At 43.9% G+C, this 18,763-nt stretch overlaps 1 protein-coding gene across 8 annotated transcripts in view; it reads left to right on the top strand.

The window, feature by feature from the left end:
- Positions 1–18,763, top strand: part of MSRA (methionine sulfoxide reductase A) — a 283,315-nt gene that overhangs the window by 117,210 nt on the left and 147,342 nt on the right. For all 8 annotated transcript variants that reach the window (XM_077291721.1, XM_077291722.1, XM_077291720.1 and 5 more), the window contains one exon: positions 17,465–17,533. In XM_077291721.1, the coding sequence (XP_077147836.1) occupies positions 17,465–17,533 (69 nt within the window). The remainder of the gene's footprint in view (positions 1–17,464; positions 17,534–18,763) is intronic.

Genomic DNA, 18,763 nt, shown 5'->3' with positions numbered 1-18,763 from the left:
GCAGTCATCCGGCCTGCTGTAGAGGAGATATACCAAAACTCATGCTATGTGCCTACCAGACTGGCCACCGCTGATACTCTACAGAAGTAGTCGGTAACCTAGACAGTGAGCTGCCCAATCTACTGCTTTAGTGATTGGAGCTGTAGTGAATCAGTTGCTCCAATTACTTCTATCGGACTGAGGAAGATAGCCATCTCTTTCAGCACTATGGACTGGTCTACTTAAAGGGGTAGACTAGTGGGTGTAAAATAAAATTACAAAATCAGATTCGTTTCCAAAATCAAAAAATATATAAAGAAATAATGCTCAAATCACTGAGTCACATCTATTTCTTTTTTCTGCCGATCTCTACTTCCTTCTGCTACAATCAGATCCCATCATCGGCACATGTGACCACTGCAGCCAATCGTTGCCCATTGCACATCAATCTTGGGCCAGTGATTCACTGCAGTGGTGATGATCAGGTAGGTGAAACCAGCAGGGAACTAGGCAGGATCCGGACAGGATCGGTGAGGGATCTGTGACGGGAGGTTGGGTTGGCGATACATTTTAGATCCAATCTAAGCATTTTCTTTCATTCTCCGACAATTCCTTTAAGGCCACGATGTCGCTGTACCTGTATCGTAGTAAATGCTCGTTCTTCGCCCATCGCAGGGTGAAGCTTTCAGCAGTTGTGCGTAAATGGAGAAGAAGAAATTGTAGCGGGAGCAGATAATGATTTTCTGGGACTCGGGTTGAGCGAGGTAGACAATAATGAATGGGACGAGGCCGAGGCCATGTTTGCCGTACGGCGATAGATTGAAGAGGAGCCGCCTGTGTTTGCATAACGAGATCCTACAGCTTGTGATACGCAGGGTAGAGCATGTGCGCCTTCACCCTGCACCTCCACTCTCCATGTCGTCCATTTGTCAAATCAACAAGCAATGGAATCACTAATGATGACGGCGGGAGGGAACCGCAGGTGATTACACGTCAGGGGCCGCCCGCAGGACAACAACAAGGGCCTCGAGTGCCGAGTGCATGCACTGTCTGGCTGGAGGGGAGGGCGGGTTCTGGTCCAGGCCAGGGGTGGTCTTCTCAAAGGGCTGTGCAAAAGTTATAGGGAAGTGTGGGAAAAATGCTGCAAGGTTAGAATGGTTTAATAACTAGAAGTGTTAATAGATTTATCACATGAATGAACAAAAGAGATATCTAAATCCCATCCGTGTCTCGTGATCACCCGTCTCCTCCATCATCAGTATCTGGTGACCGCCCATCACCTCCATCATCAGTATCTGGTGACCGCCCGTCACCTCCATCATCAGTATCTGGTGACCTCCCATCACCACCATCATCAGTATCTGGTGACCGCCCGTCTCCTCCATCATCAGTATCTGGTGATCACCCGTCTCCTCCATCATCAGTATCTGGTGACCGCCCATCACCTCCATCATCAGTATCTGGTGACCGCCCGTCACCTCCATCATCAGTATCTGGTGACCTCCCATCACCACCATCATCAGTATCTGGTGACCGCCCGTCTCCTCCATCATCAGTATCTGGTGACCTCCCATCACCTCCATCATCAGTATCTGGTGACCGCCCGTCTCCTCCATCATCAGTATCTGGTGACCGCCCGTCTCCTCCATCATCAGTATCTGGTGACCGCCCATCACCTCCATCATCAGTATCTGGTGACCGCCCCTCACCTCCATCATCAGTATCTGGTGACCGCCCGTCACCTCCATCATCAGTATCTGGTGACCGCCCGTCTCCTCCATCATCAGTATCTGGTGACCGCCCCTCACCTCCATCATCAGTATCTGGTGACCGCCCCTCACCTCCATCATCAGTATCTGGTGACCTCCCGTCACCTCCATCATCAGTATCTGGTGGCCGCCCGTCACCTCCATCATCAGTATCTAGTGACCGCCCGTCTCCTCCATCATCAGTATCTGGTGACCGCCCCGTCACCTCCATCATCAGTATCTGGTGACCGCCCGTCTCCTCCATCATCAGTATCTGGTGACCGCCCCTCACCTCCATCATCAGTATCTGGTGACCTCCCGTCACCTCCATCATCAGTATCTGGTGGCCGCCCGTCACCTCCATCATCAGTATCTAGTGACCGCCCGTCTCCTCCATCATCAGTATCTGGTGACCGCCCCGTCACCTCCATCATCAGTATCTGGTGGCCGCCCGTCACCTCCATCATCAGTATCTGGTGACCTCCCGTCACCTCCATCATCAGTATCTGGTGGCCGCCCGTCACCTCCATCATCAGTATCTGGTGGCCGCCCGTCACCTCCATCATCAGTATCTGGTGGCCGCCCGTCACCTCCATCATCAGTATCTGGTGACCTCCCATCACCTCCATCATCAGTATCTGGTGACCGCCCGTTGCCTCCACCATTTCTCCTCGTCACTTGTACACAGGTTATGGAGGATCTCAGCAGGAGATTGTTCCAAACATCTTGGAGACCTGACCCCAGATCTCCTGTGTATGAGGCTTGTGCGGATCCTTCCATCTCTTCATGTGATCCCAGACAGACGGGACGATCTGAGATCAGGGATCTGCGGGGCCGGATCATCACCCCCAGGACTTCTCATTCTTACTGACATTGGCTGGTTGTTGGGGGACGTTGTTCTGCTATAGAACAAATTGGAGCCAATCAGATTCCTCTCCGATGGTTATATATCATGGGCAGTTGTCAGCCATACAGCTGACCTGCAGATTTACAGCTGAAGTATAATATTCTGGCTTAGCTTCCTGCAGTCACCACTAGGGGGAGCTTACTGCATTACTATTGAGTTGAATCTACAGTATATGCTGTAGGCAGTCAGCTCCTCGGCTCCCTCTAGTGGTGGCTGCATGTAGCCAGTAGACACATGCTATGGCTTTCTTCAGCCATGGTCCAGGTGAATGCTTTGTTCTGGCATTTCCTTAAGTTTCATTTTCTGCATACATGACACTTTTCCAAAAAGATCAGTAGAAGGATATTATAAGAAAAGTCAGCTGTATTCACAGATTGGTGGTTTACAGAAAGCGGTGGGGACATAAGGTTGCACCATAACTACTGCCCTAACCGCCTGGGGGCACAGCGCAGCTACTGCAGCCATCACATGATCAGTGGGGCTGTGGATGTCAATGGAAATGGGGCACTGTGGCCGACGCTGTTATGGGGGCACTGAGGCTGTCGCAGTTGTGGGGGCACTGTGGCTGTCACTAACCAGAACTGGTTCCAAAGAGGAAATAATCAATTTTATGCTTTTTCCTGATTTACGCTTTAAAGTGGTATTTTCAGCAGATCCCTGCATTATTTAATAGTCAATACGCGATGGCAGCGAGGTCCTAATTATCTGCCGAGACGGGGCTGTAATGATCCCGCAGATCTCGGGGGTCCCGCTTGTTACAGCGTCAGAATATGGAGCCTAAATATACCCGGGTTATGTGAAAGCAGCGGCTGATTAATAAAACACGCGGCGATGTATATGGAACGTGGTAAATTACACAGATAAGCCGGCGACAGCTCCATAATGGGCCGCGTCTCAATAAAGATGGAGCATTAACTCCGCCGCTCCTCCAGTCTATTAATACAATGGCCTTTGTTTTACCGCAGCCCTGGTGTCGAGCATCCGCCAATACGATCTAGTCACATATCTACAGAGGAGACGGCGATTGTGCAAAACATTGATGAGTGGTTTTACTTCACTGTCATCAAAAGTGAAAAATAATAATATTCTTCAGTGTAATTGAAAAGCTTCAGTAATTCAGGTACAAAACATACAGGAGAGAGGAAACCGACCAAATTCTGTATTCAATGAATATTATAATCCTGCATCCTATGTACAAGAATATAACTGCTATAATACTGCCCCTATGTACAAGAATATAACTACTATAATACTGCTCCTATGTACAAGAATATAACTACTATAATACTGCCCCTATGTACAAGAATATAACTGCTATAATACTGCCCCTATGTACAAGAATATAACTACTATAATACTGCTCCTATGTACAAGAATATAACTACTATAATACTGCCCCTATGTACAAGAATATAACTACTATAATACTGCTCCTATGTACAAGAATATAACTACTATAATACTGCCCCTATGTACAAGAATATAACTACTATAATACTGCCCCTATGTACAAGAATATAACTACTATAATACTGCTCCTATGTACAAGAATATAACTACTATAATACTGCTCCTATGTACAAGAATATAACTACTATAATACTGCCCCCTATGTACAAGAATATAACTACTATAATACTGCTCCTATGTACAAGAATATAACTACTATAATACTGCTCCTATGTACAAGAATATAACTACTATAATACTGCTCCTATGTACAAGAATATAACTACTATAATACTGCTCCTATATACAAGAATATAACTACTATAATACTGCTCCTATGTACAAGAATATAACTACTATAATACTGCTCCTATGTACAAGAATATAACTACTATAATACTGCTCCTATGTACAAGAATATAACTACTATAATACTGCCCCTATGTACAAGAATATAACTACTATAATACTGCTCCTATGTACAAGAATATAACTACTATAATACTGCTCCTATATACAAGAATATAACTACTATAATACTGCTCCTATGTACAAGAATATAACTACTATAATACTGCTCCTATGTACAAGAATATAACTACTATAATACTGCTCCTATGTACAAGAATATAACTACTATAATACTGCCCCTATGTACAAGAATATAACTACTATAATACTGCTCCAATGTACAAGAATATAACTACTATAATACTGCTCCCTATGTACAGGAATATAACTACTATAATACTGCCCCTATATACAAGAATATAACTACTATAATACTGATCCCTATGTACAAGAATATAACTACTATAATACTGCTCCTATGTACAAGAATATAACTACTATAATACTGCCCCTATGTACAAGAATATAACTACTATAATACTGCCCCTATGTACAAGAATATAACTACTATAATACTGCCCCTATGTACAAGAATATAACTACTATAATACTGCCCCTATGTACAAGAATATAACTACTATAATACTGCCCCTATGTACAAGAATATAACTACTATAATAGTGCTCCTATGTACAAGAGTATAACTACTATAATACTGCCCCCTATGTACAAGAATATAACTACTATAATACTGCTCCTATGTACAAGAGTGTAACAAGATACAATTTGTCTGTCTGATTTGACTTGTTCTCTTTACATTATGTAATTTATAGTTAACCCATTTTTACATTTTGGTTGATTTCTTGCTTTCTTAGTAAACGTGCTTTTAATTCTGCATCATTATGTGTTCACTATTCTAGACCTGGTGATTTCTGTGCGGTATTACAGATACCGTATTTTCCAGATTTGTTAAATTAAGCCTTTTGAGGGCAGCAGAGGCTTGGATTTTGACACAGCTTTCATTCTGTACAGGATAATCTAATAATGTTGATTTCCTGAATGTTTTTGATAAGTGAAGTACCTGAAAAAAAAGAGAATGTGTTCGCTGAAAAGAGAGCGATTTTCAGCAGACAATCAGCTCTCTAGGACGTTGTGTGCCTGCCCGGTGATTGTGTTTGCACAATATGCAACAATACGGTTCTGTGTTAAACTGGTTCAGCAAAAATAATCTGCAGATCTCCGGGCGTTTAATAATTGTAAAACCGCGTTTTCAAATTCCGACTACTGTGTATAAGAGGCGTGATTTAAGATTGTGGAGCCAATGCAAAATCTGTGACACGCCACCCCACTTTTCATGTGTCATATATAATACCGTAGTATTATGAAGAGTCAGTCTCCCACTTTACCAATAATAGTGAAACAATATTTACTTTAAATAAAAAAAATTTTAAATCTCCACGATCCCAAAATGGGGCTCTGATAATGCCCAACCAGAATCGAGTTGTGGACGTGCATGCTCCCTACTCTTCCATTTTTTTCTCTATGGGAGTACTGAAGATAGCCAGCGCTGCACTCGTATTTCTCCGGACACCCCATAGAGAATGATTGGAGCTGTGTTGCGCATGATAGTTGAGAGGTCCTTGAATTTCTTACCTACCGGCATCCCCGATGCAACATTTGATGTCAGGGCTGGCGCCACGTCATCTCTGCGACGTGACCACTGACTTGGTCGCTGGATCGTAGTGTCGCTAATCGATCCACTCCTCTCTAGTAATCATGATTGCTTATATTTGGACACAAAAGTATAGGGCATTTTGACCAGAATGTGGTCAAAGTGGACAACCTCTGTAGAAGTGCCTTCATTAACCAGTTTTCAAGAATACCTCAAAACCAGGAAGATAATGAAGTGACCATAATCGAGCTCACTACTCTTCCATTTTTTTCTCCATGGGACTACTGAAGTTAGCCAGCGCTGCACTCGTATTTCTCCGGACACCCCCAAGAGAATGATTGGAGCCGTGTTACGTATGATAGCTGGGAGACCTGTGAATTTCTTACCCACCGGCGTCCCCGCTGCAACATTTGATTTGTCAGATCTGGCACCACGTCCTCTGTGCAACTTGACCAATGACCTGGATGCCGGATCCTAGTGCCGCCAATCGATCCGCTCCTCTCTAGTAATCATGATTGACCACATTCTTGTCAAATTGCCCTAAACTTCTGCGTCCAAATATAAGCAAAGTGGACAACCTCTATAGAAGTGTCTTCATTAACCAGTTTTAGAGAAGACCTCAAAACGAGGACCATACAAAAAGAGAATGGGTCAAAGTTTAAAAAGTGACACCTCCAGGCTCAGGAGTTACGAAGCTCTGAGTGGAGCATTTCATCATTAATGGGATGAAGCCTAATGATTTGCTGAGAAATTTCAAAATTGAATCCCCCCAAAAATGGAATGATCTTCACGTTAAGAGCAGAAAATAGAAAAGTTCCCTCTCATCTGTACTCGGATATTTCCATCAGCCCTATAGAGAATGAATTGAGCGGTGTTGTCCATGCCTGGCCACCACTTGATTCTGATGAGGCATTATTTTTGCGATGTGGCTACTGATGTGGATACTGGATCCAAGTGCCGTGAATTAATCCACTCATCTCCAGTATTTATGATAGCTTATATCTGTACCCAACAGTTTAGGGCAATTTGACCACAATGTGCTCAAAGTGGACATCCTCCTTAAAAGTGTCTTCATTAACCAGTTTTGGAGAAAACCTCAGAACCAGGAGTGTAATGAAGGGACCATCTAAAAAGAACAGCAGGAACGTGGAGGGGGGGTCAAAGCTTAAGAAGTGACACCTCCTGGCTTAGCAGTGGAGCTCTTCATCATTAAGGGAAGGAACCCAACAATTTGCTGACAAATTCCAAATAGTATCTCCTCAAATCAATGAGAGTCTAAAGCGGAATGATCCTACATTAAAGACAGAAAAGAGGAAAGGTCCCTCTCAGTGGTGTGAGGGTAACATCTTGGTAGATGATCTTTTGTGTGGTTTCCTTGTGGGCTCTATAACATGGGCCTGTTCTTGTGTAAGTCTCACATCTCTTGAGTCATCGGTGCCTGATCTAATGGAGTGGAACAGGCAGAGAGAGGTGGATGGTAATTACCTATTGGGTCTCCAAGGGTCCAGATGAAAGTTGGGTACAGATTAGGAAGAACGAGCATCAAAAGGGAAGATTATGAATGAATGATCTCTGTTAACTCTTTTGTGGAACTGTGCATTTAGCAAACATGCAGTGGAGGGTTGTTGGGAAGAGTGTTCCGAAAGAAGAGCAGAAGCAAGTAGGTTTGTGAATGTAAATTAATGGTAAACTTATTAACCATATAGACAAATGTTAATCAGACAACATAGTCCAGATGACTGCTTTGGATAGTGGAGGAATCACTCACTTTTCTTTGCAACCACATAGTGTCCTTGTCTCTGGCCTTTCAATAGACTGTGGTGGTTATTCAGCTTTTATAATGAAGTGGGTGTTCTCAAGTTCTTAAATTGCTTTAATTAGTAAGACAGCATGAACATTGGGAGTTTGTAGCTGAGTTGCTTTTTCTATCTGTTGTTATTTTCCCACAATGAGAGCTTTTATAGTGTACAGCTCATTTCTATGGAGCCCGGCTTTCAAACCCTGTCCGAGAGTGTACAATTCTTACATTCCAGGAGAGGAGTTAACTCTTAACATCCCAGTCACCTCTCCAGCCCATTGATTTGATTTCTATACAGCAATTGGCTGCTCACCTCTTTCCTCTCCCTCTCAGTTTCTGAAGAGATGTAGCTATATATCACCAGCGTGGCAGCTTTCACAGTTTCAATAGTTCTACTATTCAACATAAAGAGCCTGCCCTGCTAGAAAATAGGAGGTATTGAGATTGTAACGAGACTGCATTATTTTGAGCTGCTCACTTGAGAATACCCCTTAAATCTGCTTGAAAAGTGACATTATAAATGTTAAGTTTTTTTTACCCATTCCTATGAGGCTGTCAAGTTTCGTGTTACACATACGTTAGAATGAGGCTTTACATATATAATATCCCGTATTATACTCCAGAGCTGCACTCACTATTCTGTTGTTGTAGTCACTGTGTACATACATTACATTACTGATCCTGAGTTACATCCTGTATTATACTCCAGAGCTGCACTCACTATTTTGCTGGTGCAGTCACTGTGTACATATATTACATTACTGACCCTGAGTTACATCCTAGAATCATAGAGTGTTACAGTTTGAAGGGACCTCCTGGGTCGTCTGGTCTAACCTCCTGCTCAAAGCAGGATTCTCTAAATCATCCCAGACAGATGTCTGTCCAGCCTCTGTTTGAAGACTTCCATTGGAGGAGAACTCACCACCTCTCGTGCAGCCTGTTCCACTCATTGATCACCCTCACTGTCAAAAAGTTTTTTCTAATATCTAATCTGTGTCTCCTCCCATTCAGTTTCATCCCATTGCTTCTAGTCTTTCCTTGTGCAAATGAGAATAAAGATGATCCTTCTACAATGTGACAGCCCTTCAGATATTTGTAGACAGCTATTAAGTCTCCTCGGTCTTCTTTTTTGCAAACTAAACATTCCCAAATCCTGTAATCATTCCTTATAGGACATGGTTTGCAGACCGGTCACCATTCTGGTCGCTCTTCTCTGAACTTGCTCCAGTTTGTTGATGTCTTTTTTTTTTAAAATGTGGTGCCCAAAACTAGACACAGTATTCTAGATGAGGTCTGACCAGAGAGGAGTAGAGGGCAATAATGACTTCACGTGATCTAGACTGTACGCTTCTGGTAATATTTCCCAGAATTGCATTTGCCTTTTTTGCTGCTGCATCACACTGTTGACTCATGTTCAGTCTGTGATCTATTTGTGTACCCAAGTCTTTTTCACATGTGCTGTTGCTTAGTTCTATTCCTCCCATTCTGTATATGATTTTTTCATTTTTATTTCCCACTTGTATAACTTTGCATTTTTCCCTATTTTTCCAGTTTATTTATATATTTTTGAATCCTCTCTCTCCCTTCTCTAGTATTAGCTATCACTCCTAGCTTTGTGTCATCAGAAAATTTAATCAGTTTACCCTCAATTACTTCATTTAAATCATTGATAAAGATGTTGAACAATACAGGGCCCAGGACAGAGCCCTGAGGTACTCCACTTGAGACATTCTTCCAACTGGATGTGCAGCCATTTACGACCACTCTTTGCGTCCGATCACTAAGCCAGTTAGGAATCCACCTAACAGTTGCCTTGTCCATTCCATACTTTGTCATTTTTTCAATAAGGATTGTGTGAGATACTTTGTCAAATGCTTTGCTGAAGTCAAGATATACTATATCTACAGCATTTTCCTGATCCACCCAGTCAGTGATTCTGTCATAGAAGGAAATTATGTTAGTCTTACATGACTTATTAGTTACAAACCCATGCTGACTCTGGTTAATCACTTCATTCTTGTCCAGGTACTTGCATACGTGTTTATTAATTTGTTCACAGATCTTTCCTGGTATACAAGTCAGACTCACCGGCCTATAGTTCCCTGGGTCCACCTTCTTCCCCTTTTTGAAGATTGGAACAACATTTGCCCTTTTCCAGGCTTCTGGGACTTTTACTGTTCTCCAAGAATTTTCAAAGATTATGGAGAGTGGTTCAACATTTTTTTCTGCTATCTCCTTCAGTACTCTTGGATGTAATTCATCTGGACCTGGAGACTTGAATTCATTTATGTTAGCTAAGTGTTTCCTCACTATCTCTCTGTTTATAGATATCCTGGATTCTTCTATTCTTTTATTAGGACAGTGAAGATCAGTGTACCGTATTTTTCACTTTGTAAGACGCACTTTATTTCCCCCAAATTTGGGAGGGAAAAATGGGGGTTCGTCTTACAAAGCGGATATACCGCTCACCGTTACCTTTGCAGGCTGGGATGAGGGGGTGTCCGCTGCTGCTGCCCAGGGCATCTCCGGTGCTGCAAGGGTCTCTGCTGACATTTTGTGAAAGGCCAGTGCCCCCCGGCAGTTAGTCCATGCTTTCCTGTGCGACGGACATCGGGAAAATGGCCGCCGGGAGGCGGCGCATGCGCAGATAAAGATCTTGGCACCAAGATCTTGGGAGATGAGATTTCAGCGATGAGATCTCATCTGTCAAGATCTTGGTCTCAAGATCTCCATCTGCGCATGCGCCGCCTCCCGGCGGCCATTTTCCCGAAGTCGTCGCACAGGAAAGCATGGACGAACTGCCGGGTCGCTGTGACCTTTCACAAAATGTCGACGGAGCCCCCTGCAGCACAGGACACCTGCACACACCCCCATCCCAGCCTGCAGCAACGCTCCACTCCTGCCTCCTCCAGCAGCGACCCTGGGACCCCGCTTCACCGCAGCCACCACCCCCGGTAAGCAATAAGACACGTGGATTATAAGAAGCACCACCAATTTATTAAAAAAAAAGGTTTTTTTCCTATTTTTCTCCTCCAAATTTGGGGTGCTTCTTGCAAAGCGAAAAATACGGTATGTTACAATTTCTTTCTGAGAGAAAACAGATGCTATATATATATATATATACTCCAGGGCTGCATTGACTATTCTGCTGGTGCAGTTACTGTGTATTTTCTAGTGATCGTCAATTGTTCTTTCATTTTGGTTTCCTCTTTCGAAAACTTTCCGTCTTTCTTTTTTTCCCATTTGGTTGTTCAAGGGCGGCTAAGCAAGGACGCTGTCTTGTCTCGGTGACTCTCATCTAGACAGTTTTACAGATGTAAGAACAAAGAATCAATTAAAATCAGTTTAATGGGCTGTGAAAATGGTTGTGTGGCTGATTTTTTTGAGCAGAGGGCGCTGCACATTCTAATGAAGTAGGGAGGTGGCTGCTTCTCCTCTACCTGCAAACACAAACAATCGGCGGCTGATTCTCGCTGCAGGGACCTGACACGGGTGACACAACAGCGAGATTAGGGAAGAACTCATCTCAGGCAAGAAAATGGTTGTAACCCTCAATAGAGAAGATATTCGGAGAAATCATCATTGGCCACCGCTCGTTCCCGATCCCCAGGCCTCACTGACAGCTCACGTCACGATGTCTCCAATGGTAAATACTGGTGACGGATTCAGCGTACAGGACTGACGTAAGAGGCAATCATGGATGATGGGTGTTGGGCACCTTGTATGTGAACAGTAAATACAGAAAAGTATTGGGACACATCGTAGTCATTTAATTCCAATTTCTCATTCAGTCCCATAGCCCCCCCCCCAGTGTATAACATCCGGCCCCCCTTCCCCCGGTGTATAACATTCGGCCCCTCAAACTCCCCTCGTGTTTAACATTCGGTCCCTCGATGTACAGCAATCTGCCCCTCGATGTAGAACATACTGCCCTCCCGGTGTATAACATCCAGCCCTTTGGTGTATAACATCTGGCCTCTCGCTCACCGGTGTATAACATCCAGCCTCTCGGTGTATAGCATCCGTCCCCTCGATGTATAGCATGCAGCCCCTCGGTGTATAGCATCCGTCCCCTTGATGTATAGCATCCGTCCCCTCGATGTATAGCATCCGTCCCCTTGATGTATAGCATCCATGCCCTCGGTGTATAGCATCCGTCCCCTCGATGTGTAGCATCGGGCCCCTCGATCTATAGCATCCAGCCCCTCGATGTATAGCATCCGTCCCCTCGATGTATAGCATCCGTCCCCTCGATGTATAGCATCCGTCCCCTCGATGTATAGCATCCGTGCCCTCGGTGTATAGCATCCGTCCCCTCGATGTATAGCATCCGTGCCCTCGGTGTATAGCATCCGTCCCCTTGGTGTATAGCATCCGTCCCCTCGATGTATAGCATCCGTCCCCTCGATGTATAGCATCCGTCCCCTTGATGTATAGCATCCGTGCCCTCGGTGTATAGCATCCGTCCCCTCGATGTATAGCATCGGGCCCCTCGATCTATAGCATCCAGCCCCTCGATGTATAGCATCCGTCCCCTCGATGTATAGCGTCCGTCCCCTCGATGTATAGCATCGGGCCCCTCGGTCTATAGCATCCGGCGCCTCTGTGTATAACATCCGGCCCCTCGCCCCAGGTGTATAATCTCTGCCCCCCCACCATGCCTTCTGCCTTTACTAACACATGACAGTGCGGCCGGTGGTGCAGAGCTCACTGATACCAGTGCGATCCCGTTAATAGGAGCCACTGGGGTAACAAGTCCGTTTATGAAATTTCTTCCTTCGTAAATGTTCTCTCATCACCTGTGAGTGATATTATAGAGAAGTGGAAGGAACTGCAGCAATTCAGCCACGAAGTGGAGACCCCGCAATGCCACAGAGCGGGGGGGGGGGGGATCAAGTGCTGAGGAGCAGAGGGCAGAAGAGTCCCCACCGCTCTGCTGACCCCATAAGTGCAGAGCCGAGACCTCCTCTGGAGGAGACGTGTTCTGTGTAGTGACGGATCACACTTTTTTATCTGCGTCTAATGTTCTGCCCACTGTTCAGATGATGGAGGAGGATAATTATATGGGCCTTTCTCAGGGGTCGGCATTGGGCTGTTATCAGGGGTCAGCATTGGGCCCTTAGCTCCAGTGATGGGAAATCTTAATTTTCAGCACAAGACATTGTGGACAATTGTAGCTTCTGCTTGGTGGGAACAGTTTGAGGTTCACCCTTTTCTGCTCCCCATGACTGTGCCCAGTGTACCAGCAAAATAAATACTTTTCGCAATTGTAAAGTATCAGCTTTAATGCAATTTCTTTTCCCGCTTTCACCCTACGTTGCTTCGGATGTGTTGCCTACAAGCTATAGTTTTTGGGGTGCAGTTGACTTCATCATTCATGTGCTGTTGTTTCTGTGTCTCGCTGAACATGCACCCTTCTTATATTTCGCGGATGAGTCCCATGTGCCGAGAGGACAGGCTTACGCTTCCACTATATATTCGTATTTGGCGGATTCATAAAACCGCCTGTTACTTTATTATATGGAAAAGCTCCACAAAGTAGAAAAAAATAATCAAACGACTCCATTAAAAGCTCCGTCCACGAATTGTGTATCCAGTAAATGATCCTGGAATCTGGCCTCTCGGTGAAACGCGTCGCTGGCGGTATTATTATGAGCAATATCACTGAGAGGTGGAGAAAGGTCAGCGCAATCTCTTCTAATTGAATTCCGCGCTGAATCCCGGAGATCCCGGGGTGTTTTATTGATGAAAGCAAAATATCTGTTTTAAATTATACATTAACATTTCTCTGGTATCGTTACTCCTGCGGAGCTGTAATCCTACAGCCAGGAACGTTTTAATGGGCCCTTAATCCTTTATTAATAAAAAGAAAGGAAAAAATAGATTGAGCCTCATGCTAAAGGGATGGAGAACGTGCGAGGGTTTTTTGAACGTTTATTTACATCGCTCCTACATGTGCTGTAATCCCATCAGATCCAGGACGCAGCAGGGATTCTCCATATCCCTCACACTTCAGGGACAATATCGGGGCAAACAATTCACCTCTCGTTGTGTTATAGCAATAGTGAAGCCGCCAGAATAATCCTACAGATATGACACTATGGGGTGTCCTACAAGTATGGGGAGTCCTACAAGTATGGGGAATCCTACAAGTATGAGGAGTATGGGGAGTCCTACAAGTATGGGGAGTCCTACAAGTATGGGGAGTCCTACAAGTATGGGACTATGTGGGATCCTACAAGTATGGGGAGTCCTACAAGTATGAGGAATATGGGAGATCCTACAAGTGTGGGGAGTCCTACAAGTATGAGGAATATAGGAGATCCTACAAGTATGGGGAGATCCTACAAGTTTGAGGAATATAGGAGATCCTACAAGTATGGGGAGTCCTACAAGTATGGGACTATGTGGTATCCTACAAGTATGGGGAGTCCTACAAGTATGAGGAATATAGGAGATCCTACAAGTATGGGGAGATCCTACAAGTATGGGGAATCCTACAAGTATGGGACTATGTGGGATCCTACAAGTATGGGGAGTCCTACAAGTATGAGGAATATGGGAGATACTACAAGTATGGGGAGTCCTACAAGTATGGGGAATCCTACAAGTATGGGACTATGCGGGATCCTACACGTATGGGGAGTCCTACAAGTATGAGGAATATGGGAGATCCTACAAGTATGGGGAGTCCTACAAGTATGAGGAATATGGGAGATCCTACAAGTGTGGGGAGTCCTACAAGTATGGGGAATCCTACAAGTATGAGGAATATGGGAGATCCTACAAGTATGAGGAATATGGGAGATCCTACAAGTGTGGGGAGTCCTACAAGTATGGGGAATCCTACAAGTATGAGGAATATGGGAGATCCTACAAGTATGAGGAATATGGGAGATCCTACAAGTATGGGGAGTCCTACAAGTATGGGGACTCCTACAAGTATGGGACTATGGGGGATCCTACAAGTATGAGATGATGGGGAGTCCTACAAGTATGAGGAAAAATGTGAGATCTTAAACAACAAATGTAGGCGGACACCACTACTGGGGATCTGCAATAAGAGTGCAAGCACCTTAAATACTTGTTCAAAGATGTCCAATCAACTAATGTATGCGCATCTTTGAACAGGAGCTTTGACTTCATCTATGCCACTGCGCAAGCGCTGTTGTCTCTGTCACTTCCGGTTCCTCTGGCGTCAGTGGCGCTTGGTATTCCATTGCTCCTGGACACCAGTTGTTCCCTGACTTATCGTGATTATTAAGGTATTTAAGGTGCTTGCACTCTTATTGCATCCACTGCCCCTGAAGAAGCCAGGGTTCCTGGCGACACGCGTCGGGCGTTCAGTGCCCTGGTCATCCCCCCTCTCTTTGCTCATCTTGCATTGCATTATTGCTCCTCACAGGGATTCGGTGTAGGAAGTCCTTTGCTCAGGTTGTATAGACAACTCCAGTATCCAGTGCTTTATATATATTTTTTAAGCACGTTCGTTTGTCTGTACAGGCTTTAAATGTGAATTTGCACTGTAGTTAGTCCTCATCTATAGGCCTTGTCATTTTTGTCTGCCTTATTATTTTTATTTCTCTAAGGACATGTATTTGCCTACTAGGGCAACATTGTTTTTTCTGTGATTGAGCTCTAGCATTATATATAGTGATTTTCTGGTGTGGGGTTTGACTAGGGCATGACCCTATTATGGGTCAATGTATTCGTTGTTAGCATTTTTAAATGTTTTTAAACCTTTATGCAGTGTTTTGTGCCTTGTTCTAATAAAAATTTAATGAGGTTTTTGAAAAATGTATTGTGTGGTGATCCCCGTTTTATGCATGCCTCCTTTTCTCTTGTTTTGGTTATTGAAAAATGGGAGATCCTACAAGTATGAGGAATATGGGAGATACTACAAATATGGGGAGTCCTTCAAGTATGAGGAGTATGGGGAGTCCTACAAGTATGGGAATCCTACAATATGGGACTATGGCAGATACTACAAGTATGGGAAGATGGGGAGTCCTACAAGAATGAGGAAAAATCGGAGATCCTACAAGTATTGGTAGTCCTTCAAGTATGAGGAATATGGGGGATCCTACAAGTATGGGGAGTCCTACAAGTATGGAACTATGGCGGATCCTACAAGTATGGGGAGTCCTACAAGTATGGAACTATGGGGGATCCTACAAGTATGGGGAGTCCTACAAGTATGGAACTATGGCGGAGCCTACAAGTATGGGGAGTCCTACAAGTATGGAACTATGGGGGATCCTACAAGTATGGGGAGTCCTACAAGTATGGAACTATGGGGGATCCTACAAGTATGGGGAGTCCTACAAGTATGGAACTATGGGGGATCCTACAAGTATGGGGAGTCCTACAAGTATGGAACTATGGGGGATCCTACAAGTATGGGGAGTCCTACAAGTATGGAACTATGGGGGATCCTACAAGTATGGGGAGTCCTACAAGTGTGAGGAATATGGGGAATCCTACAAGTATGGGACTATGGGAATTCTACAAGTATGGGACTATGAGGGATCTTACAAGTATGAGGAATCCTAAAAGTATGGGGCTATGCGGGATCCTACAAGTATGGGGAGACCTAAAAGTATGGGGAATCCTACAAGTATGGAGAGTCCTACAAGTATGGGGAATCCTACAAGTATGCGACTATGGGGGATCCTACAAGTATGGGGAGTCCTACAAATATGGGGGAATCCTACAAGTATGGGACTATGCGAGATCCTACAAGTATAGGACTATAGGGAACCCTACAATTTTGGGACTATGGGGGATCCTACAAGTATTGGGGAGTCCTACAGGTATGGGGAATCCTACAATTATGTCCAATATGGGGAATACTACAAGTATGGGACTATGGGGAGTCCTACAAGTATTGGACAATGGGGAGTCCTACAAGTATGGGACTATGGGGAGTCCTACAAGTATGGGACTATGGGGAGTCCTACAAGTATGGGACTATGGGGAGTCCTACAAGTATGGGACTATGGGGAGTCCTACAAGTATGGGACTATGGGGAGTCCTACAAGTATGGGACTATGGGGAGTCCTACAAGTATGGGACTATGGGGAGTCCTACAAGTATGGGACTATGGGGAGTCCTACAAGTATGGGACTATGGAGAATCCTACAAGTATGTGGAGTCCTACAAGTAAGGGTAAGGGGAGGGCATATTTAGACATCTCTTTTATTCATGTGAGGAAATCATTTAGTTTAGACATCCGATCTGTTGATATGTGGGATATTAGTTACTGTTGTCCGTATTTTGTGTCTGTTCTGTTTTTTATTTTTATTTTTTGCTGTTTTTTTATTTATTTTTTTATTACTTTTTCGTTTGCTATTCCAAATTTATTTTTAAAGAGATGTTGATGTGTCCTTACTGACCCGATTGCGTTACGGTCATCAGTATTTTACTGTATTTTTGATTGCAGGAATTGTAATAATTTGTTCTATTGTTAAATAAAAACATATTATTTAGTTTTTTGTCTTTTATTACATCCATACATCTTACCGCTATACTTACTTGACCTTTTGTGTTATGTTTTTCAGATAAACACCACGTCAATGGAAATTCAATGGTCGAACCATTTCCCGAAGGAACACAGATGGCGATATTTGGTAAGTAACTACAAAAAAAAATCGAGAAAATTCTGGACTAACCAATATCAGGGCTATGCCGCCAGCTTTTTTCTCACCTTGTCAGTAGGATGTACTGATGATCAGAGACTTCTGTTTGTCCTGCAGTAATCTCAAGACTGATCTGATCATCTGTGATCTATGGTGAAACCTTACAAGTGTTGGGTTTCTCTGCAGCGCCACCACAGGTGAAATTAGGCATGACGCAATTCCCATAAAAATCAATTAATTGTCCATTGACAGTGCACTGAAAAAGTAATTATTATACCCCTTGAGCTTTTCCACATTTTTTCACGTTGTACCCACAAATTTAAATGTATTTTATTGGGATTTTATGTGATATCAACACAAAGCAGCAAGTATTTGTGATGTCTAAAGGAAATGATACAGAGTTTCATTTTAAAAATATATATCTGAAAATTGTGATGTGCATTTGTATTCAACCCCCCTGTAGTCTGATACCCTTAAATAAAATCCTGAGAGACCAATTGCCTGCAGAAGTCACATAAATAGTAAATTGAGTCCACCTGGGTGTAATTTCTTCTCAGTATAACTACAGATGTTCTTTGAAGGCTTCAGAGGTTTGTGTGAGAACATCAGAGATCAAACAGCATCATGAAAACCAAGGAGCCCACCGGACAGGTCAGGGATAAAGTTGTGGGGAAGAGTAAAGCCGGGTTAGGTTATAAAAAATAGCCCAAGCCCAAGCACTGTTCAGTCCATCATCTGATAATGTAAGGAGTATGGCACAACTGAAAATCTACGAAGACATGGCTGTCCACCTAAACTGACATCCCAAGCAAGGAGAGCCTTAATTATAGAGGCAGACAAGAGGCCCATCGTCACTCTGGAGGAGCTGCTGAGATCCACAGCTCAGGTGGGAAAAATCTGTCCACAGGACTGCTATTAGTCATATACTCCACAAATCTGACCTTTATGGAAGAGTGGCAAGAAGAAGCCATTTTCAAAAGCAAGTCATAAGAAATCCTGTTTTCAGTTTGTAAGAAGCCATGTACTAGACACAATGAGCATGTGGAAGAAGGGGCTCTGGTCAGATGTGACCAAAGAAGAACTTTTGGGGATAAATGCAAAATGCTATGTTTGGTGGAAAACGAACACTGTGCATCACCCTGAAAACACCATCCCCACTGTCACACATGGTGGTAGCAGCATCGTGCTGTGGGGAGGCTTTTCTTCAGCAGAGGCAGGGAA

This window comes from Ranitomeya variabilis, chromosome 2 (assembly GCF_051348905.1).
Source record: "Ranitomeya variabilis isolate aRanVar5 chromosome 2, aRanVar5.hap1, whole genome shotgun sequence".
NCBI lineage: Eukaryota > Metazoa > Chordata > Amphibia > Anura > Dendrobatidae > Ranitomeya > Ranitomeya variabilis.
The sequence above is the reverse complement of the archived record's forward strand: the minus strand, read 5'-3'. Positions and strand labels throughout refer to the sequence as shown.